Source organism: Podarcis gaigeae (genome assembly GCF_964106915.1).
Source record: "Podarcis gaigeae genome assembly, chromosome: 2".
Classification (NCBI taxonomy): Eukaryota; Metazoa; Chordata; class Lepidosauria; order Squamata; family Lacertidae; genus Podarcis; species Podarcis gaigeae.
Window position 1 is genome coordinate 109,582,917 of NC_139679.1, and position 23,393 is coordinate 109,606,309.

At 45.8% G+C, this 23,393-nt stretch overlaps 1 protein-coding gene and 1 long non-coding RNA gene across 6 annotated transcripts in view; one reads left to right on the forward strand and one right to left on the reverse strand.

The window, feature by feature from the left end:
- Positions 1-23,393, reverse strand: part of LOC310838079 (uncharacterized protein) — a 35,439-nt gene that overhangs the window by 5,506 nt on the left and 6,540 nt on the right. For 2 of the 5 annotated variants that reach the window (XR_014560661.1, XM_083725474.1), the window contains 2 exons: positions 17,115-17,255; positions 16,217-16,402 (listed from right to left, as the gene is read on the reverse strand). Coding sequence is in view for 3 of the 5 variants with exons in the window: in XM_083725474.1 (XP_083581600.1) it covers positions 16,266-16,402; positions 17,115-17,255 (278 nt within the window). In the remaining 2 variants the exon portion in view is untranslated. Of the gene's footprint in view, positions 1-16,216; positions 16,403-17,114; positions 17,368-18,534; positions 18,725-23,393 lie in introns of those variants that run through there. The other 3 variants (XR_014560662.1, XM_083725473.1, XM_083725475.1) reach the window with 3 other exon arrangements.
- Positions 1,948-5,740, forward strand: LOC310839836. Its single transcript, XR_014561681.1, has 3 exons — positions 1,948-2,161; positions 4,415-4,534; positions 5,345-5,740. It is a non-coding gene; the product is annotated as an uncharacterized lncRNA (long non-coding RNA).

A 23,393-nucleotide genomic window follows, 5' to 3' on the forward strand; every position in this document is an offset into this window, starting at 1 on the left:
TACCTGCCAATCATAATGCCTATATGGTATCTGGGGTAATCTCTCTCTCTCTGCATACCTGTTGCTGGAGATCGCAAGTGAGAGAGTGCAATTATGCCCCACTTGTGGGCTGCCCATGGGCAGGGAGTGAGCAGGAGGGTGGACTGCACAGGCCTTTGGCGTGATCCACCTGAGCTCAACTTGCATGTTTGTATAAGTGATTTAGATCTGCACTGCAACCCTATGCCTGTTTACTCAGAAATCAGTGGGGCTTAGTCACCCGCGTTGTGTAGGATTGCAGCTGGGTTGTGCGCAGTACCAGATCAGCTCTTACTGAGTATGGGTAAAATGAATCCAGTTCCATTTGAACAGTCTTCACTGGTGGCGCAATGAGTACAAGGGAAGCCGAACATTTTGTTTCTGGTCTATCGAATGGTCATCTCAGCTCTGTGTTTTGTAACCATTGAGCCTCATCACTGGATACTCTTCAAGGCACAAGGAAATTCTGTGCTTGGGTTGTGATGTAGTGTGTGTGTGTGTGAGAGAGAGAGAGAGAGTGAGAGTGTGTGTGTGTGTGTGTGTGTTTAAAAAGCCTACAAGATCCCATTCACTGCAGTCGTTGCACATTGATTGCTCTGCTTTGTAGACCTAATGCTTGAAATGTGGGATGATAATAACAGAACAGAACACTTGGGGATGCCAGATAAGAAGATGGAATCTTGCAGCATGACTTTGATCCAGAACAGGCTGGTAATGTGTACACAGAGAAGGTGCACGCGTTAGATTTTATTTTGAGAGACGAATGTGGTAAATATAAATATAGAGCTATCGCTCAGATGGGATTCTTACCTGGGAGACAAATGAAAGGTAATGTTAGAAATATAATTGATTTAATTGAATATTTGGGTTCCAGGAAAGATAAACAAGCAGCTTTGATATTTATAGATGCTGAGAAGGCATTTGATAATGTGTCTTGGTATTTTATGAAAAGAAACTTAGAACTTATGGATATGGGTCCAATGTTTCTTAATGGTATTCAGGCTATTTACTCTGAACAATATGCTAAGTTATCAGTCAATAGAACATTGACCGACAAGATTGAGACTACAAAAGGAACTAGACATGGGTGCCCATTTTCACCATTATAATAGTCCTTGAGGTCCTGACAAGGAAGTTAGAAGTTAGAAGCAACTATGGAAATGAAGGGGATTGGTATTGGTTCAAAAGAATATAAATTAAAGTCCTTTGCTGATTCCAGCACTGACATTAGAACAACCGATATCCAGCGCAGTGGAAGTACTGGAGAGAATAGAAGTATATGGGCAATTAGCGGGTTTTATACTCAATAAATCCAAAACAAAATTATTAACTAAGAATATGGATAGTAAGGAAAAAGGGGAACTGCAACAGAAAACAGGAATGATGATAGCAAAAAAAGAGAGTAAAATATTTGGGAGTCTGGTTCACATCTAAAAATATAAATCTGTATAAGGATAATTATGAAAAAGTGTGGAATGAAGTCAAAAGATATTTGGAAATTTGGGGAAGAATGAAATTATCATTTATGGGAAGAATTTCTGCTATAAAAATGAGCGTGCTACCAAGAATGTTATTTTCCCCCCAAACATTCCCGATTATCAGCGGAACAGGACAATTCAATATATGGCAAAAGAGATTTTCAAAATTTGTCTGGCAAGGGAAAAAAAACAAGAATTAAGTATAAGCTTTTGGCAGATGCTTTTGACCTATGAAGAGGTTAACCTGCAAAAGAAGGCTTAACTGAGGGAGGGCAGGGGAGGAGAAGCTCTGGAGCTGACTGAGGATTCCCAGGTAAGTTCTGCCGGCTATTGTGTGGGCAGGGCGGTCCCTCCCCTTATCTGGCCAAATCTCCTGGCAACACCTCCCCAGCCGGGATAGGATAACTGACAGAGGTAGGAGGAGACCTCCAGGTGTCCGGCTGCGGGTGGTGATGGTGAAGCCAGGCTGTATTGCCAGGAGCAGCATAGGTCCAGGGGTGTGAGCTCCAAAACAGACTCCACAACAGCAAGAGGTCAGGTCAGTTTCTCCTCCATGCCAACAGGCTGGACAATGTGTTATGGCTTCACCCTGCAGACCCAGAGGCCACACTTGGCTAAGCTTTGGCTACTTGCTGCCTGCGTTGCTCTCTGCTTTGGGCTAGGAGGTAAGTCCCGCTTATGAGAAAGGAGGGGAGTTACACACCAGTGCTTGGAATCCTTTTTTGAGGGGAAAAATACTTTTTCATAAAGTCAGCAGGTGCTGAAATGACAGCAGAGGTGGCAACAGCAGAGGGAACTCCAAAGAGTAGGCAGATGTCACAACACACCAAAGACCTAAATGGTGTGGAACGGGCCTCCTGATAACATGGTCCCTTGCAGGAGGTTCTCTCTAGGAGAGCACAGTGATACGTTGGGTATGGAAGGGAGGAGGAGACCCGCAACTGGTGGGGATTGTTCCAGCTATTAGTCGAGCCTTTTATTCTTCCTGTTAGTAATGTATTTTTATTGATTACAGTAAGGTCCCAGGGTGGGAGAATTTGGAGAAAGCTCTGAAACAGATTTTGTGGTTCCCTGGAGGTGGGGGGGGAGGGGAGAGGAAGAGACCTTTCAAAGGTGCAAGAAGAAATCTGTGTGCTGATGAAGCAATCTGCTTAGTATTGCTGCCCAATAACAATAACAATAATTTATTATTTATATCCTGCCCATCTGGCTGAGTTTCCCCAGCCATTCTGGGCGGCTCCCAGTGTTAAAAACATGCCATGTTTTAGTGGATCAGGTCCAACATGGTTTCTTTAAACTAAAATTTGAAGCAAGCTTGCAGTTTTAAACCATGCACACTTGATTTTGCACACAATTCTCAAGCATCCAGCTCCTCCTGTTCTGCAGCCTCCTTTGTACCTGGGTTTTCACTATGCCTTTCCCTCCCTACTCCTTTTCTGCCGACCTCTCGCCCAAGACACCTTGCGAGGCTCCCTGTATGCAAAAGAGGCTCCTCTGAACATATGCAGAGTGCCTTTTCCTCCCCCACTGTGTTTTCCCACCTGCCCATGACTGATCTCCTATGTATACTCCATTTTCCTTCTCTCTCTCTCTCTCTCCCCACCCCCACCCCACCTCAGGGATTTCGTCTTTGGTACACTCCATCCCACTATTTTCCTATTCAGGACACTCCTTGACTCCCATGACCCCATTGGTGCATGGCTATTAGCCCCACCTCCACCCCACCCCATGATTTTGTATCCTTGCTAATTATGCTTTCCCTTTTCTCCATCCCCTTCTGATAAACCCTACTCCCCTCCCACCCCCTATCACAAATCCCACCACGGCACTTGATGTTTTTATTCTGTGGACCGCCCTGAGTTCTAATGATGCAGCACAGTATAGAAATCATATACAGTGGTACCTTGGTTCTCAAACGCCTTGGTACTCAAACAACTTGGAATCCAAACACTGCAAACCTGGTTTGCGAACTTTTCCCGGAAGCTGAACGTGCTCTGATTTGAGTGCCACACTTCCATTTTGAGTGTTATGCTGAGGTCTGTCTGTTTTTGCTATTTATTTTGCCTTTTTGTTTTTGTGGCCCTTTTTGTTTTGATTTGTTTTTTTTTGTGACTGTGTGGAACCCACTTCAGCTACTGATTGATTGATTGTGTGTGTGACTGCAGTATATTGTTTATTGCTTTCATTTTATGGCTCAATGGTCTCGTTAGAGAGTTAAATTGTTTTTAAAAGTCTGGAAAGGATTAATCCATTTTGCATCACTTTCTATGGGAACGCGCGCCTTGGTTTTGGAATGCTTTGGTTTTGGAACAGACTTCCGGAACGGATTAAGTTTGAGAACCAAGGTACCACTGTGGATGGATGGATAGATAGATAGATAGATAGACAGACAGACAGACAGATGTAGATAGATGATAGATGATAGATGATAGATGATAGATGATAGATGATAGATGATAGATGATAGATGATAGATGGATAGATAGATGATAGATGATAGATAGATAGATATAGATATAGATAAAATGGAACTATATTCTTGCCCCTTTCAAAAAACCCACTTTTAGCACACTTCTTCCCCTTAGCTAGCTATTTCCCTTTCACATATCCCCAAAATTGAAGAAGACACATGTGCTTTGGAAACTGGGATTCACCTTTATAGCTCAGCTCCCATTCAAGGGGCTTAGAATTTTCCCCAAGGTCTGCTATCAGCCCCTGAATGGGCAGGGCAGAAATGTTGCCAATAAATTTGTGGGAGTCTTCTGGGAAGCACCCAGCTTGTTGCTGCAAAAAGCGAGACGGTGAGCTTGGTGGATGTCTGGGGCTGCTCTTCTGGCACAGCAGAACTCTTCTTAGACCCTTCTCACCTAGGCAGGTTGCTTGCCAGGAAGAGCTGAAATGAGACATTTCTTTTACAGCAGTAGCAATCCACTGCCAGGTCTGCAAACTGGTGCCGGAGGGGAGCATGCAGTGCTGGCCTAGAAGAAGCAATTGCACAATGAGGGATGGATATTGCTTGCAGTTAATAACTATTGATGGTAAGGATTCTGTCAAGGGTGCTTGCCATTGTCTCTGCTCCAACCCCTAAAACAGCTGTGGAGAAGCTTTGGCTCTCCAGGTGTTGTTTTAATTTCAGTCCACCATTCTGACTTTTTGTATGTTTTGAATTATTGCTGGGGTGGGTGGCACTGTGGTCTAAACCACTGAGCCTCCTGGGCTTGCCGATCAGAAGGTCGGCGGTTTGAATCCCTGTGACGGGGTGAGCTCCCGTGGCTCTGTCCCAGCTCCTGCCAACCTAGCAGTTCGAAAGCACACCAGTGCAAGTAGATAAATAGGTACCGCTGTGGCGGGAAGGTAAACAGTGTTTCCATACACTCTGGTTTCTGTCAGTGTTCCATTGCACCAGAAGCGGTTTAGTGCTGCTGGCCACATGACCTGGAAAGCTGTCTGCGGACAAATGCCGGCTCCCTCAGCCTGAAAGCGAGATGAGCGCCACAACACATAGTCAGCTTGGACTGGACTTAACCATCCAGGGGTCCTTTACCTTTTACCTTTACCTGTGGTGATGGGAGGAGACCAGCAGTACCTCCTAATTACTGAGAGTGAAGGCAGTATGGTGATGGGAGCTGCCAAGAAGAAGCCATATGTGGCCTTCAAAGTGCATGCTGCAGCTGTCATTGGCACCGTGGCAGCAGTGGTGGGTGATGGAGGCCAGTTCTGCTGCCCCCGTGGATCCTGCCGCCTGAGGCGGTTACCTCCTCTTGCCTCATGGGTGGACCAGCCTGGCTTAGCATTCTACTTGTACCGAGGACGTATCCTGCACGTTCATTTGGCCTTTGTCTCCACAGTCGAAACAGATACCGTAAAACATATACGTAGGAACTGCATTTCCAAAACCACAAAGATGTGCAAGCGCAAATTCCTGAGCGACGACAGAAAAGAAATCTACGCTTTTGCCTGCTGTGATGAAAATGGGTGTTTGATGCCTCATGGAATGGTCAACTGAAGTGTATAGTGAAGATGATCTGGACACAAAAGCTTTTCTCTTTCTTTCTTTCTTTCTTTCTTTCTTTCTTTCTTTCTTTCTTAGCTATTTTTAAGGAAATTAACTAGAAGCTACACTTCCAACACGGGTTGCCATGGGTCCTGATTTTCACGGACATTTCAGCGATTTCCACCCAGGCACTATTTCCAACAGTTGAATCCTGGCAATGTCCAGGAAATTCCAGACATGTGGCTGAGGATATTTCTATGCGTATGAATATAAATCCTCCGTCCAGTCACGCTTCCTCTGGGCAGCTCTGCTTGGAAGCGCTGACCTGGCAGGATAGCAGCAGAGTAAATGCAGCGGTCCTGAGTCCATGTGAGAAAGGGATAAATTAAGTCCAAAGACAGATCGGTTCTTATCTCTAGAAGTGTTTATTTACAAGCCATAAATCAGTCTCTTCCATCAGAGTTTTCCTGCATTCTCCGTGCTTCCAAAAGCACATAGATTCACAGCCTCTCCGTTGAGCTGTGACTCTCAGGCAAAATCGAAAGGAACTTTTACAAAGCCTGTGACGTCCGGCCCTGCTTCGGGCTCCTCCCAGATACAGGACACCACGGAGTTTTAACCCTGTCTGTTCCAAACTCCACAATTTCACCCCTCCCATTGCAAGAATCTGCTGATGTTCCAGAGAGGAGGGGGCGGACCTTTGCTCGCTACTTATTCCACTGCAGCCTCACTTCAAAGAGGGAGAGACGGAGTGTTACCTCTGTGTAGATAAGGTCGCTGCAAAAGCAGCTTCAACACTCAGTGCTGTCCAGCATCTCCATAAAGCTTTGCATTTAGTTTCTATAGTACAGTAGCTGTAGAGAATAAAAGAAGATATTCTTCAGCGCTGTCGTCCGAGTGATTTATGCTCTGCTGTACTCTGCTGTTTTCTGGAAGTGAGTTCGGTGCTCACAGCTCTGAGTTGTGAGTCCACAGCACTTAGACCTGTTCCTGTGCAGAAGATGGTCTCTGGAAATGCTACGCCAGCTCGCCTGGCTCAGTCGGGGCTGAAGTGGTTGAGCCCAGTCGGTGGCACTGGCTGAAAGGCGAAGCTGACAATGGCAACCCCAATTTTTGTTGGGTCTATACACAAATGTAGGTTCAGATGTGCTCTTGTGAGTTGTATCTGAGGTGGTGCTAAGTAAATAAGTGTCCTGCCAGGGCAAGGACTTCCGCTTTTGCAATAAGGCTCCCTCCTATGTGACCATTGCATACGTTCTAGGGGTTCCCTCAGCCGTCTGGAACAAATTTGGGGGCAGCGCAGGGTTCGCCGTCTCTCCTCCCTCTTTCTCTGAAGGAATAAATCTTTCCCTTGTTTCTGTTCGTTGATGTTGTATAGGAAAATCAACATAAAGCGTTTGTATTGCAATAATAAAACTCTATATGCTTATGTGGTGTTGGTGGTGGAGGCAGTCGTCGTGGCAGCTCTTCGCATGACACCAGGAAGAGGATGGCGCATTGCATAATAATAATAATAATAATAATAATAATAATAATAATAATTTATACATACCCCGCCTATCTGGCTGGTTTTCTCCAGCCACTCTGGGCGGCTTCCAACGGAATATTAAAATACCTATTAAACATTAAAAGCTTTCCTAAACAGAGCTGCCTTCAGATGTCTTCTAAAAATCTGGTAGTTGTTTTTCTTTTTGACATCTGATCAGAGAGTGTTCCACAGGGCGGATGCCACTACCAAGAAGGCCCTCTGTCTGGTTCCCTGTAACTTGGCTTCTCACAGCGAGGGAACTGCCAGAAGGCCCTGGATGCTGGACCTTAGTTTCCGGGCAGAACGTCTTGGAACTTTGAAGTGTCAGGCATAGCTCTAATGGCTTTAGCCCAAACGTAGCAGAGTTTTCCTGCACAGCGAAGAAGCTAGTTGAGGTGGAAATGACTTGTCAGCTAGACTCAGAATAACTATTTACAGGATTTATTAAAAGGAAAAATAAAACCAGCAGAGTTTCTGCATACAAAACAAAGCAAAATAAATCCTTTCTTTCTCTCTCTCTCTACACAGCACTTCTACTCCTAACACACCCACAACACAAACCGTGCTAGCATTCCTAGATAACACAGTTGAGTGCTGGTCGTTAACCAATCAGAGTAAGTGGTTTCTAGGTCAAGCAGACCTTGGCTTTCTGCCAAGAGTTAATTGACACTGCCTTGAGTTAATTGTGTGAAGCCAGAATCTGTAAGTTTTCATGAGAATCAATTAACAGAAACTGAACACCCCCTCACAGATTCTGCTGGACAATTAACATCAAATAACACCTATGTAGGAGATTATTTTTCCAGCAAACCTAAACCCTTGCACATTTGCTTGTTCTTTATCTTTGCCAATGGTTTAGTTAATACATCTGCTACATTTTCTTCACTTGATACATAAGTACATGTGATTATATTGTCTTGTACACAGCAACGTACATTTTGGTATTTTACAGAGATATGTTTGGAACGTGATTTAAAACCCTCAGTTTTACTTAAGGTTATACAAGCCTGATTATCAATGTAAACTCGTACTGGTTCTCCACAATTTACATTTAAATCTGCTAACAAATGCTTGAAATAAATCACCTCGTTGCACAATTCACTCAATGCGGCGTACTCGGATTCCGTTGATGACACACTTACAACGTCTTGCTTGTGTGACCGTCAGCTGATTAAAGCTCCACCGACCATTATGACTAGTCCTGTGACAGATTTTCTATCTGGCAAATTTCCCCAGTCACTATCACAGTAGCAACTCAACATTTCATCCTCTGAAGAATTTAATTGTAACATATAGCCAATTGTCTGTTTGAGGTATCACAGAACTTGTTTTACCCCTTTCCAGGCATTTAGTGTGGGTTTTGAGACCAATCTACTTAATATGCCTACTGCGTAGCTAATATCAGGTCTGGACCACTGTGCTAGATACAATAAACTTCCTAAGATATTAACTGATGCGAAAGAAAGAGGGGGATTTGCCCTGCCAGACTTGAGGTTATATTATGAATCCGCAGCCTTCTGCTGGTTGAAAGATTGGATCTTACTGGAAAACACTGATGTCCTAGATCTGGAAGGGTTTGACAATGCTTTTGGGTGGCATGCATATTTGTGGTATGACAAGGTTAAAGTGCACAAACTGTTTAAAAACCACATTGTCAGGAGAGCAATTTTAATGGTCTGGACAAAATATAAAGACTTATTGGAGAGTAAGACTCCGAGGTGGCTCTCACCGGTGGAGGCCAAGGCACGTAAGAGACCTAATATGGAAGCCAATTGGCCTAAATATGGGGAAATTATTGAAAAGATTGGAGACAATTGGAGGTTGCAGAGCTTGGAAAAATTAAAAAACAAGGTGCGAGATTGGTTGCATTATGCACAAATTCAAGAGGTCTTTAAAGTAGATAAGAAGGTTGGATTCCAGGTGGAAAAATCGAAACTAGAGACAGAATTGTTAGAACCAAAAAGTAAACTACTTTCGAGAATGTATAACCTGCTGCTTAAATGGAATACTCAGGATGAGACAGTCAAATCCGCAATGATAAAGTGGGCGCAGGACTTGGGGCATAACATTATGTTTGAAGACTGGGAAAGGTTATGGAACACCGGAATGAAATTTACGGCATGTAGTGCCTTGAAGGAAAACATTATGAAAATGATATACCGGTGGTACATGACCCCAGTCAAGCTTGCTAAGATATATCACCTGTCTGATAATAAATGCTGGAAATGTAAGGAGGCGGAAGGGACATTCTTTCACCTCTGGTGGACCTGCCCGAGGGTGAAGGCCTTTTGGGAAATGATTCATAATGAACTAAAAAAGGTACTTAGATTTACCTTACCTAAGAAACCAGAGGCCTTCCTCTTGGGCATGGTGGACCAGAGGGTGTTTAAGAAGGATAGAACTTTTTTTATGTACGCCACCACAGCAGCAAGGATTTTGATTGCAAAATATTGGAAGTCACAAGATTTACTCACACTGGAGGAATGGCAAACGCAGTTGATGGACTACATGGAACTGGCCGAAATGACTGGCAGAATCCGAGACTTGGGAGAAGAAACAATCGAGGAGGACTGGAAAAAATTTAAAGTCTATTTGGAAAAACATTATAAGTTGTATGAATGTTAAAAAACGCACCTTTTAGGAAATTCTAGCTTCAGTAATGTTAAACTAAAGAAATGGAAATTAAGGTACAAGAAGTCAGAGATAGAATAATGAAACAACTTTATTGTGTTAAAATGAAAACGTACATGATTTGGGTCATAATATATTTGAAATTGGGTGACATGATAAAATGAAAGATACAACAAGTATTGAAACAAGTTAACAAATTGCTGATGTAATGTATCACAGAGAATGCAGGGTTGGGATGACGCGGGGAAGTTCAGTAGATTTGGAAAAAAGAACAAGAAAATTTGTAACTTTCTTTCTCTACTTTTATAATATGCTCTTTATTCTTTTTTCTGTACTTCATAAAACTAATAAAAAATATTATAAAAAAAATAAATACAATAAACTTCCAATTACAGAATGATATACATCAGGATGTTCAAATTCAGGACTCTCATCTATATGAAGCGTTTTTATGAAACCTGGATCCATAGGCACCACTGCCCCTTTGCAATCCTGCATCCTGTATGTAGTCAGTAATTGTTTAACTTTGTTCTGCTGACTAATTAGGCAGCTGCCATCTTGGGCCCAGCACACTTCCAACCCTAGATATGTCCTAACCGGGCCTAAGTCTTTCACTTTGAACTTACTGGACAATTGCTTGGCAAACCTTTTAGTTTGTTTATCTGTTTTGCAAGCATACAATACATCATCTACATAAATCAGACAAAACTCTTGATCACTGCCTGTACCACGTACATAAACACAATTGTCAGCTGTACTCTCCTGTCACCAGAGGTTTAAGTTTGTACACCCACCTGCAGCCTACAATCTTTGCCCCCTCAGGCGCTGCTACTGGTGTAAAGACCTTGTGCTCATTCAGAGAGGACATCTCTTCCTCCATTGCCTATTTCCAGAGCTCTGCCTCCTCTTTTGGTAACTTTAACACCTCCTGAAAACTCTTGGGCTCTGCAATTTGCAGTATCTGGAGAAAAGCGCACCGGAGGCACTCCTTTGTTTTGTCTTTTAGATCTTCTGGGAGAAAATTTTTCTTCTGACCCACTTTCCTCCTCAGAACTACGACCTCTCTTTTGTTGCTTAGCAACTGGTCTCTGGCTAATTCCACTTTCTTGAGAGCTCTTATCTGAACTTTCCTCCCCCTCAGACTCTGATTCTCTATGTTTACCTTCAGAGTCATGAATCTCCTGGGAAGGTTCAAACCAAACCTCAGTATTGGCATGTAGTCTCTCCCAGCCACTATGTTCACAAAAACTGGCATTTCTGGAGATCACAATGCCATTTGTCCCTTCAGCAAAGCGGAAACCTTTTCCCAGCTCCTGGTAGCCCACAAACACTAACTGTTTGGTCTTAGGATCTCCCTTCTTTCTCATTTGTTTTGGAATTAATACCCAGGCTTTTGATCCAAACACATGCAAATGGTCAATTTTGGGTTTTTTTCTGAAACAATTTAAAGTACGGAGTTGTACCTATTGTTTGATGAAAGAGCCTATTTTGGAGATAACACGCAGTGAGCATGCTCTCCCCCCAATAAGACATGGGCAAATCAGCATCATCAAGCATGGCAAACATCATATTTTGTAAAGATCTGTGTTTTCGCTCTGCAACGCCATTCTCCTCTGGGGAAAAAACGTTCGTTTTTCTATGCCCAATGCCACGCTTTTGTAACCAATCTCTAAAAGCATTTGACATAAATTCGCCACCTCTGTCCGTCTGAATCCTTCTGAGTTTAATGGACAGAAATCTTTCCACAGATGCCACCCAGCCTTTAAACTTAGTGAACACGTCACCCTTATTCTTCATGGGAAAAACCCAAGAGTAACGCGTGGCGTCATCCACAATTGTTAATGAAAAACGCGATCCACCCCTGCTTACAGGAAATGGACCGATTACGTCCATGTGAACCAGCTGTAGCGGTGACTCACTAACTCTGTCACTTCTGGGGTAAGAGACTCTGTGGGATTTAACCTTTTTACAAACATTACAATCAAGGTACTTGTTACAACTCTTTAACTTACCCCCATCAGCCAATTCAGACATTTTTAGTACACTTTTCCAGCAAGCATGCCCCATTTTCCTATGCAATAAGTGCACACAGTTGTCATGTATAGCTTTGTTATTCACTGCAGGCTGAGATTTACTGACTACTGCTGCAACTTGAGATCCTGCTTTAAGCCAAAACAAGCCTCCCTCTGACTTAGCAGTGCCTAAAATCTCACCAGCCTTCTTAATAATGCAACTGTCTCCTTCAAAGTACACTTTAAACCCAGCTTTTAGCAAACAATCTACAGACATCAGATTGCTCCTTAATGAAGGCACACAAAGTACATTTTGCAGGCATTCACGAAGACAAGGAACAAAAACTGCACCCCCCGAAATCACTTCGGAAGTACTTCCGTCTGCTAGAGCCACCTGGCTGCGCTGTGCTGAGTTCTTGGAAACAAACAGTTCATCTGAATTTACGATATGCCGAGACGCTCCCGAATCGACCACCCAGACAGCTTGTTTCTCATCAGCAATCTTGACCTCGGTGGTCACCAGCTGAGCCGACTGTTTTCGTTTGAAGAATTTCTTTTTTCGCTGCTGCTGCTGCTGATCTCGTCTCTGCTCTTGCACTGGCCACTGAGACTTGACCAACTCCGGACATTGTCGTTTAGATGCGCTGAAGACCCACATCGGAAACAACGCCTAACAGCAAACGCTGACTCCTCACCGGTACACTGCTTTTGCTTCACCTCTGGCACGGCATGAGAACTCCTTCCAAACCGCCCGCCTGTAGAAGCCTCTGCAGCAAACGACCTTTCTTGCCTCTTCTGCCATTCTTCAATCAAACGCCCAGTAACATAACTGACTGATAAATCACGCTCCTGTATGCCTTCTAGAGACAAAACTAAATTATCCCAGCTTTCCAGGAGAGAACTCAAAATAATAGTCACCTTCTCCTGCTGGTCTAACGCACAGTCTCTTTCCTGTAGCGCAGCAAACTTTAACTGTAAACTGTGTAGGTGTTCCTGCATTGTAACCCCAGGCTGTAACATTGCCTTGTACAATGCCTTGCGAATGAACAGCTTGGAAACCGCTGTCTCACGCACATGGAGTTCTTTAAGTGCTTGCCACACACCTCTAGCTGTCTTGATTCCCCTCACATACGGCAACTGGGAATCTTCCAGCCCCAAGACAATTGTGGCCCTTGCTCTTTGGTCTTTATCGAGGTCTTCATCATCAGGCTTCGCAGGAAACTTACTCACCACTTGCCAGAGACAATCCCTCTGCAGCACTGCCTGCATGCGTTCCGACCACAGCAAGTAATTGGAGTCATTCAGACGCTCAAAAGCCATCTGAACTGGTTGTGAGGCCATCTTGAGAGCGATGTCCCTGGAACCCGGAACCAGCTACTCACGACCACCGAGAGAGAAAACAGGAACCACAGCACCCAGCACAAGCACGCTGCAGCTGTTGTCCTTGTGTCCACTGCGTCACCAGCTCACAGCAGTCAGGAACCAGCCAGTGTCCATCTGCTGCACCAACAGGAACAACAACTTCTGGAACTACTGGAACCAACACCGTTGATGCTGACACCACCACAACTCAGGCTGGCAGCACAATACCCATAACCTCTTGGAAACTTTGAAGTGTCAGGCATAGCTCTAATGGCTTTAGCCCAAACGTAGCAGAGTTTTCCTGCACAGCGAAGAAGCTAGTTGAGGTGGAAATGACTTGTCAGCTAGACTCAGAATAAATATTTACAGGATTTATTAAAAGGAAAAATAAAACCAGCGGAGTTTCTGCATACAAAACAAAGCAAAATAAATCATTTCTTTCTCTCTCTCTCTACACAGCACTTCTACTCCTAACACACCCACAACACAAACTGTGCTAGCATTCCTAGATAACAGAGTTGAGTGCTGGTCGTTAACCAATCAGAGTAAGTAGTTTCTAGGTCAAGCAGACCTTGGCTTTCTGCCAAGAGTTAATTGACACTGCCTTGAGTTAATTGTGTGAAGCCAGAATCTGTACGTTTTCATGAGAATCAATTAACAGAAACTGAACAGAACGATGGAGGTGGAGATGCTCCTTTAGGTATACTGGACCAAGGCCGTTTAGGGCTTTAAAGGTTCGCACCAATACTTTGAATTATGCTCAGAAATGCACAGGAGGCTGTTGCAAGCTGTCACCAGCATCGGGAAACACTGAAAGGGTGGGGAGCTGGCATAGATTAATCCCTTCATGGGAGAGCAGCACCTTGAATTTAGCTACCTGTGGCATTCAGATTGCTAAAAGTTAGAAATATCCTGAAAATACAGGGGAAAACAAAGCACATTACAATATGGGCAGTTACAGATAAGTAGCCGTGTTGGTCTGCCATAGTCAAAACAAATTTTTTTTTTTCTTCCAGTAGCACCTCAAAGACCAACTAAGTCAGTTCTTGGTATGAGCTTTCGTGTGCATGCACACTTCTTCTGTTGAGCAACACGTCTCTCTGTCTGAGGCTCAATACTGTCATTATATAAGGCCGAGAGGGGCCTTCTTGGCTGCTCAACCCATTCTAATGGGCTTCAAGGTACAAGAGGGCTCTGGGGTAGCTCTGAAGAGCAGTAGAGATGTGGGTGGTGGTTCCTTGAGCCATTAAGTGCATTGTGTCCTGATTGTTTAACAAATGGTAATGGGATGTGGGTTTAGCTGGATGCTCTACAGAATGTCCCAGACCTCAGTGGTCCTCTGATGCTATCTTTTGTGGAGGCATGCCTGTTCCTTTCAATGTGTTCTCTGCCCAGCTCCACATTTCCTGGTTGACTGAGCCACGCAAACCAAAACAGGAGCATGGTGCACCAGGGTAGGCAAGTTCAGTAGCTGATTTGGCTCTGTGGCCCAGAACATACAGCTTTTAATTTTAACAATCCTAAGTGCTTGTGATACGAGAGTAAAAAGGTAAGGGACCCCTGGATGGTAAAGTCCGGTTGAAACCAACTATGGGGTTGAGGTGCTCATCTCGCTTTCAGGTCGAGGGAGCCGGCGTTTGTCCGCAGACAGCTTTCCGGGTCATGTGGCCAGCAGGACTAAACTGCTTCTGGCACAACGGGACAACATGACTGAAGCCAGAGTGCACGGAAATGCAATGTCCCTTTCCGCCACAGCGGTACCTATTTATCTACTTGCACTGGTGCATTTTTGGACTGCAAGTTGGCCGGAGCTGGGACTGATCCAACTTGAGATGCCAAATGCTGTACAGAATGTCCTAGAGCTCAGCTTCCAAATGATGCTGTCTTACATGGGAAGGAAGTGTATTCCTTTCAGTTAACAAGACTTTCATTATATGAGGCTCAGAGGCACCTTCTTTCTTCCTCAGGGCACCTGTCCCTGCTAGGCTCAAAAGGCACAAGGAGCTTTTTAGGTGCATAATATACTGCTTCTTTGGACAAATCCAAATGGGCTGAAGCTGAGGAACCAGCCGGATGCAGTACAGAGTGTCCCAGACTTCAGCAACCCTCTTACATGTAGGGATTACTTGTTCACCACCAGGAAGCTTCAGCCAGGCCCATATGTGCTACTCACATGGTTGTTTCATAGTCCTAGGCCTCCATGGGCCCCTGATGCTATCTATGGGGAAGGATTGCAGTATGTGTTCCCCACCAGGAAGCTGCAGCCACGCATATGTGATTGTTGCATCACACAAAACTTCAGCTGACTAGGCACCATCAGACCTGGACTAAAGACCAGTTTTTATATTAAAAAGTTTGGATACAGAAGGGAATATTTTACTCAAGGATCTAAAGGGCATATTTCACCAGCGCTACTGGGTGAATTGGCTGGGAGGTCACACAGCTACAGACCCTGCAGCCACTGAGTGGATTTCTGTGCGGTCCTTTCTGTACAGCCTCAGATGCTCCCAAGGGTGGTAAGTTGGACTAATTAAATGGAACCTTTTCCCCTCAAAAAGACTTCACCCAGAATCTTCAATAAAAAGCCACTTTACAATGAATTGAAGAAATGAGTTTCGAAGTCTCTTGCTTGGCCTCCGTCACAGCAGAAAATTTTGGATTTTTCCAATCACTCATTCACCAGAAAGATATGAAGAGAAAGAAGTCTTCTCTCCAGATGAAAAACCTAAGTTCAGTGGAGGCTGGTCGACTACTACTTGTTCTTAAGTTTCCACTAGATTCCCAAACTACACTCTTTCTATTTCCCCCAACCTCCAGTACTGAATTTCAATGGAGAGAGAATCCTGAATATTTTTCTGTCAATCTCCCGTTCTCTGGCTAATCAGCTCTCTGCAAAAGGATTGTTGTGGTGAGGTGGTCCACCCACTTGTTCCTAGGCAGAAAATACCAGGCAATAAGTAGTCATAGTAGCTGAACCTCGAGTAAGGAAGATGTCACTTGGTTTGAGCACCCAGGCTCAATGCAGCCATGGCATACAGCCAGGGGAAACCTTGTTGACATCCCAGCTCACCTGAGATGCCCACCCACTCACCTGCTGAGACCCTGCACCCATGCACGCCACTGGGCACACACAGAGCCCACTCACATAGACATCCCCAAACAGCAACACAACCTAACACAAATTGCACAGCCATTTTTTCACATAGGAGTTCTTTTAATACAGCATCCTTCTTAGACGGCATTCAAACGCAGTGGTCTCTGTCGTTACAGCAGTGGAGCTCGTGCACTTGCTGTACGCCCTGGTGGACTTTTCGAGTTTTGCAGTCGCTGGTATAGAAGCCGCATTTTTTATAGTAGCGCAAGACATGTTTAGTTGCCACTGGGAAGAGAAAGAAAAGTATCTGGTTTACTGTTAGTAACTGGGGGATGATGCTTGATGATAATGTCAGGATCCACCCTTGCTAGGTTCCCACCAGTGACAGCTGGAGAAACGGGGGTCTGTGCTGAAGGGCAGGTTTTTGCTACCACTGTTGCCAGGTATAGCACCCAACCCCCCTGCTTAGCCTCAAGAATGATTGGCAGCTCTTCCCTGGCATTAAGTGAAGCACTGCAATTGGGACGCCATTGGCCAGAGGGCCCAACCTGGCCCCTGACTTGAGATACCTCAGCCAGGTGGACTGCATCACATGGACTTATCCAGGATCCCATCTGTACCTTGACCTGCTAGAGTATGACTGGAGAATCAAAAGTGAACTTAGAAACTTCATGTTTCTCTCACTGCCTGCAGGTATTGTTGCTTCAGAGAATTTCCAGGGGGATACGTTCCGTCATGTTCCTGAAGGCTTGCAATCAGGTTTCGTATGGAGGCTGCATTAGGATAGCTTAGAGCTCCATTGGAAGGAGGTGCTTGAACTACGAGAGAAGGACCTCATTCCAATGGAAGCTCTAAGCTTCCATTGTACTACTTGTACTACTGAAGTTGCAAGATCCCCGGCCTCCTCTGCACCCAGTGATAGTAGCCATGCCCCATCAGCCACTCATGGAAATGCACTGAAAATAAGGGGGAGGGAAAGACAAGAAGGACCACTCACTTGAAGTGATTCTGTACAAGACGCAGGCTGCAGGGTCTCCTGTACGCGGATCATCAGGGCATTTCTCTTCATGTGGGGTAGCTGGTACACATGGCTGTCCTTCAGCCTCTGAACTGCACACGCTACAGATTAAGGCATTTGCTGTTAAAAGAAGAAAGGGAGGGAGGGGGGGAGGCACCTGCTGTAAGGCATGCTTCTTTGTTTACATGTCTTGTCCCTTCCTGAGCTTCTAAGTCACCAATCCCGTTGTTTCCTTCAAAGAAGAAAAATGCTGAGATGCCCTGATTCTAAAAAGGACATTGGTGGTTCTTACAGAAGGTGTAAATTGATCCCCACGGAGTTCCGCAGAACGTGATTGGCTGCGTCTCAGGCTGCCTAGAACCAGGAGGACCCTCCCCTCTACCACATCCCCATAACAGGCATCTGAGGGTCAGCCAGATCCAGCATTGTAGAGACTTTGCAGAAAGGGTCCTCTAGTGAGTCTCCTGAGAGTGGCAGGTGCCAAGCAGCAGCTTAGAGTTGCCATATTTCAAAAAGTAAAAACCAAGACACCAAAGTTGTAGAGCTTTTATTCTTCTTCTCCTTATTAGCCAGGGTTGTTGATTTTTGGGACATAATTGCAAAAAAGAGAGAAAAGAATAAAGAGGTTTTTGAGCTATTTTTAAGGGAAATTTCCCAATACGATAATGCTGACATGGGTTGCCATATGTCTGCATTTCCACTGATATTTTTAGTGATTTCTGCTGGGACACTGCTTCCGACGTATGGCAACCCTACAACAGCCGGATGGGCAACATCAACAGATGTGAACAACAGAGAGTTTGCACCAACGAGTGTGTGTGTGTGTCATTGCAGCTATGTTAGAAGGAGCACTGCCTACAGCTCCCATTTTAAGCTGCCAGGTTTATGCAGACAATTAAACATTTTTTCAAAACTAGTTGGTGAACTGCTTGGGGAGCGGAAAGGCTGCACTTATGACTATTGCAAATTACTATGTTTTTTAAAATCAAATGTTTTAATAAGTAAATAAATAAAGTTAAAACAAGGCCCCCTCCCCCTGCCCTGTGCAATAGAACATCATTCCCCTGAAAAACATTCTGAAGTTGGGACCGTGCAGGGATTACAAGGACAGGAGACATAGTGGGATCTGTGGAAATCATCTCTGCCAATACCCTGACCCAAGCACGGTGGGTGATGATGCCTGTATAGATCTGGCACTTAATAGCATCTAAACCTTTCTCCAGGTCTGCGTTATTTTCAAACTTAGCCTTTCAATCATTATCCCCAAATTGGTGCCAGAGCTAAAAAGAGAAAGAAAATAGCTTACGGGTTCACCAGTTCTTAGGAAGATAGGTGGTGGACATACAGCACATTTGAATTGGTGGCCTACCATGTTTTTCCATTGGCAGGTGGGACTTACCTCCACAGCTGAGGCAGAGCAAAAGACAGACTCCAAGCAGCCAGACCTGAGCCAAGCGTGGCTTCATGTTAGCAAGGAAAAAGCTCTGTCTGATTAGAATGACTGTTTTCAAGAGTGATTGCTTGGAGACAGAGGACTAGGCTTCCTGGTAATAAGGAGGAGGGAGAGCTCAAATACTTCTCTCGGTCTGAGGCTCAATACTGTCATTATATAAGGCCGAGAGGGGCCTTCTTGGCTGCTCAACCCATTCTAATGGGCTTCAAGGTACAAGAGGGCTCTGGGGTGGCTCTGAAGAGCAGCAGAGATGTGGGTGGTGCTTCCTTGAGCCATTAAGTGCATCATGTCCTGATTGTTTAACAAATGTTAATGGGATGTGGGTTCAGCTGGATGCTCTACAGAATGTTCCATACCTCAGTGGTCCTCTGATACTATCTTTTGTGGCAGCATGCCCATTCCTTTCAATGGGTTCTCTGCCCAGCTCCACATTTCTTGGTTGAGTGGGCCACGTGAACCAAAAGAGGAGCATGGTGCACCAGGGTAGGCAAGTACAGTAGCTGATTGGGCTCTGAGGCCCAGAACATACAGCTTTTAATTTTAACAATCCTAAGTGCTTGTGATACCCCAGTAAAAAGGTAAAAGGTAAAGGACCCGTGGACGGATAAGTCCAGTCAAAGACAACTATGGGGTTGAGGCACTCATCTCGCTTTCAGGCCAAGGGAGCCGGCGTTTGACCACAGACAGCTTTCCAGGTCATGTGGCCAGCATGACTAAACCGCTTCTGGAGCAACAGAACAACATGACAAAAGCCAGAGCACACGGAAACGCCATGTACAGTAATACCTCAGGTTACAGACACTTCAGGTTACAGACTCCGCTAACCCAGAAATAGTACCCCGGGTTAAGAACTTTGCTTCAGGCTGAGAACACATATTGTGTGGCAGCGGCGCAATGGCAGTGGGAGGCTCCATTAGCTACAATGGTACCTCAGGTTAAGAACAGTTTCAGGATAAGAACGGACTTCCAGAAAGAAATAAGTTCTCAACCCGATATACCACTGTACCTTCCTGCCACAGCGGTACTTATTTATCTACTTGCATTGGTGCGCTTTCAAGCTGCTAGGTTGGCAGAGGCTGGGGCTGACCCAACTCGAGATTCTGAAACCCTGTACAGAATGTCCTAGAGCTCAGCTTCCAAATGACGCTGTCTTACATGGGAAGGAAGTGTATTCCTTTCAGTTAACAAGACTTTCATTATATGAGGCTCAGAGGCACCTTCTATGTTCCTCAGGGCACCTGTCCCTGCTAGGCTCGAAAGGCATAAGGAGCTTTTTAGGTGCATAATATACTGCTTCTTTGGACAAATCCAAATGGGCTGAAGCTGAGGAACCAGCCGGATGCTGTACAGAGTGTCCCAGACTTCAGCAACCCTCTTACATGTAAGGATTACTTGTTCACCACCAGGAAGCTTCAGCCAGGCCCATATGTGCTACTCACATGGTTGTTTCATAGTCCTAGGCTTCCCTGGTCCTCTGATGCTATCGATGGGGAAGGATTGCAGTATGTGTTCCCCACCAGGAAGCTGCAGCCAGGCATACGTGATTGTTGCATCACACGAAACGTCAGCTGACTAGGGACCATCAGACCTGGACCAAAGATCAGTTTTACATTTAAAGGTTTGGATACAGAAGGGAATATTTTACTCAAGGACCTAAAGGGCATATTTCACCAGCGCTACTGGGTGAATTGGCTAGGAGGTCACACAGCTACAGACCCTGCAGCCACTGAGTGGATTTCTGTGCGGTCCTTTCTGTACAGCCTCAGATGCTCCCAAGGGTGGTAAGTTGGACTAATTAAATGGAACCTTTTCCCCTCAAAAAGACTTCACCCAGAATCCTCAGTAAAAAGACATTTTACAATGAACTGAAGAAATGATAGCTTGGAGTGATAGCTTAGAGACAGCAGACTAGGCTTCCTGGCAGTAAGTAGAAGGGGCAGCTCTTTCTCTGTTGAGCAACACGTCTCTCTGTCTGAGGCTCAATACTGTCATTATATAAGGCCGAGAGGGGCCTTCTTGGCTGCTCAACCCATTCTAGTGGGCTTCAAGGTACAAGAGGGCTCTGGGGTGGTTCTGAAGAGCAGCAGAGATGTTGGTGGTGGTTCCTTGAGCCATTAAGTGCATCGTGTCCTGATTGTTTAACAAATGGTAGTGGGATGTGGGTTCAGCGGGATGCTCTACAGAATGTCCCAGACCTCAGTGGTCCTCTGATGCTATCTTTGGTGGAGGCATGCCTGTTCCTTTCAATGGGTTCTCTGCCCAGCTCCACATTTCCTGGTTGACTGAGCCACGCAAACCAAAAGAGGAGCATGGTGCACCAGGGCAGGCAAGTTCAGAAGCTGATTGGGCTCTGAGGCCCAGAACATACAGTTTTTAATTTTAACAATCCTAAGTCCTTGTGATACCCCAGTAAAAAGGTAAATATGATGGGATAGTGAGCTGCTTGTGCGTAAAAGCTTGATCCCTCTGGGGTTTGGCTGGTCATCCAAACCGAGGCACTAACGGAGCCCCCAAAGCATGACTCCGTCAGTCGCTGGTAGAATCTGACAGTGGGCGTCTACGGAATTTACGCCAACATAAAAGCTGTTTGACGGACATGCGCCTTCGTGACTCTCTGCGTGACAGTTTCCGGCGAAGGGTGGGAGTTCCTAATGGGGGTTTTGTTACCTCTTCGCTATTCTCACTAGAAGTATCCCAGAGCCTCCCCTCCGCTGTGACTCCTGCACTCCCCCTGCTGGTTCCTTCCTCTGCTGCAGATTCTCTCCTATTCTCCTGGAGCCTGTCCACCACCTGTCCCTCCGATGGCAGTTCCCTGACATCCACCTCCCCCCCAGGGCCCCCTTCACCCCCTCCCGCCTCCTCTCCCACTGGCGGTGAGGGCGGAAAGCCCCTGAAGGAACTCTCCTCGTCATCCGAGGATTCAAACACTTCTAGCCACGGCGTACCGTCTCTCTCCCCGTCTTCCTCTTCTTCGTCGGAGTCGGCTTCCTCACCCACCCCTGACTCTGGGAACCCTTCAAACTCTCCTTCCTCATCGGTGGTCCCAAAGTGTTCCCTTCTAAATCGTGCTACGGGTTGCGGTTTTCTTGGGAAACGCTGATGAAATGTTTCTATTAAGACCTCGTCATTGACTACCTCTGCTGGTACCCAAGTGTTTTCCGACTCTACTTCCCCCTCCCATTCTACCAGATATTCCACCTGATTCCCCTTCCACCTGGAATCAATGATTCCTGCCACGTTCATGTCGCGCTCTCTCTCTTCTATCACGGGCGTTTGGGTGGCCTCTCTCTCACGCTCCCCCCACTCACGTCCCTCTCGGTACGGCGACAGTAATGACCTGTGAAATACTGGGTGTAATTTCATGTGACTGGGCAGCCTGAGTTTGAATGCTACTGGGTTGACCTGCTGTATGACCTCAAAGGGTCCCAATCTTTTGGGTCTCAATTTCTTACTCCCGCCCTTGAACGGTAGTCCTTGGGTGGATAACCACACCCGGTCTCCCACCCTTATAGTTTCACCTTCCCTCCTATTTCTGTCTGCTTGCTTCTTATATTCTTCCTTGGCTTTCTCTAAGTTAAGTTGAAGCTGACGGTGGATCGCTTCCATCTCTTCAAAAAAATATTCCGCTGCCGGCACGCTCCACCTCTCCCCTCCCTCTCCTGGGAATGCCCGGGGGTGACACCCATAATTTGCCAGAAAGGGACTCATCCCTGTGGACACGTTCTCCGCGTTGTTGTAGGCAAATTCTGCTAGAGGTAACTTATCCACCCAATCATTTTCTCTGTCTTTTACATAACACCTCAGGTATTGTTGTAAAATCCCGTTTGCCCTTTCCGCTTGCCCATTTGTTTCTGGGTGCCGGGCAGTTGAGAAATTGAGTTCTACGTGCAGTAAGCTCATAAGTTTCCTCCAGAACCTGGAAGTAAATTGTTTCCCTCTGTCGCTCAAAACCCTCAAGGGGGCGCCATGCAACCTAAAAATATGTTCTACAAACAACTTGGCGGTTTCCTCCGCTGTGACCGCATGTGAACAAGCTATAAAATGACACATCTTGGTTAATAGATCTACCACCACCATGACAGCTGTTTTGCCTTTGGATTTTGGCAGGTCCGTCATAAAATCTATGGATACTGCCTCCCATGGCCTTTCTGGCGTGGGTAAGGGTTGTAATAGCCCCGCTGGCGCCACCCTCTCTCCTTTCGCTCGCTGGCACCTGTCGCAACCCCTGACATATTCCCGTACGTCCTCCCTCACCTTGGGCCACCAAAACTCCCTGGTAACCAACCACATGGTTTTGTGCTGTCCAAAATGTCCTGCTGTGGGGCTGTCATGCAACTGCTTGAGTACTCTGCCCCTCAGTTCCCCATCGGGTATGTACAGTGCCCCTTTGTAATACAATGCCCCGTTCTTTTCTTCAAACCCCCCTGTGTTCTCCTCTGTCCTCCTGAGCTCTCTGAGTTTCTCTTGGGCGTATTCATCGTTCTCAGTACCCTCTATCAGTTCCCTCTGCCCCACCAATGCCGCCCCACACACCCAGCGGTCTTCAGGGATTACATGCCTTGCCTCAGGCGCTCCCTCCCCCTCTAAGTACTCAGGTTTCCTGGAAAGAGCGTCCGCCCTCACGTTCTCGGAGCCGGGCACGTAACGAATCTCAAAGTGGAATTTGGAGAACTCCTGGGCCCATCGCACTTGTCTCTGGTTCAGCACTCGGGCTGTTCTCCAGTATTCCAGATTTTTGTGGTCAGTTCGGACTTGAACCTTGTGCTGCGCCCCAATCAGCAAGTGCCGCCATTTCCGGAATGCTT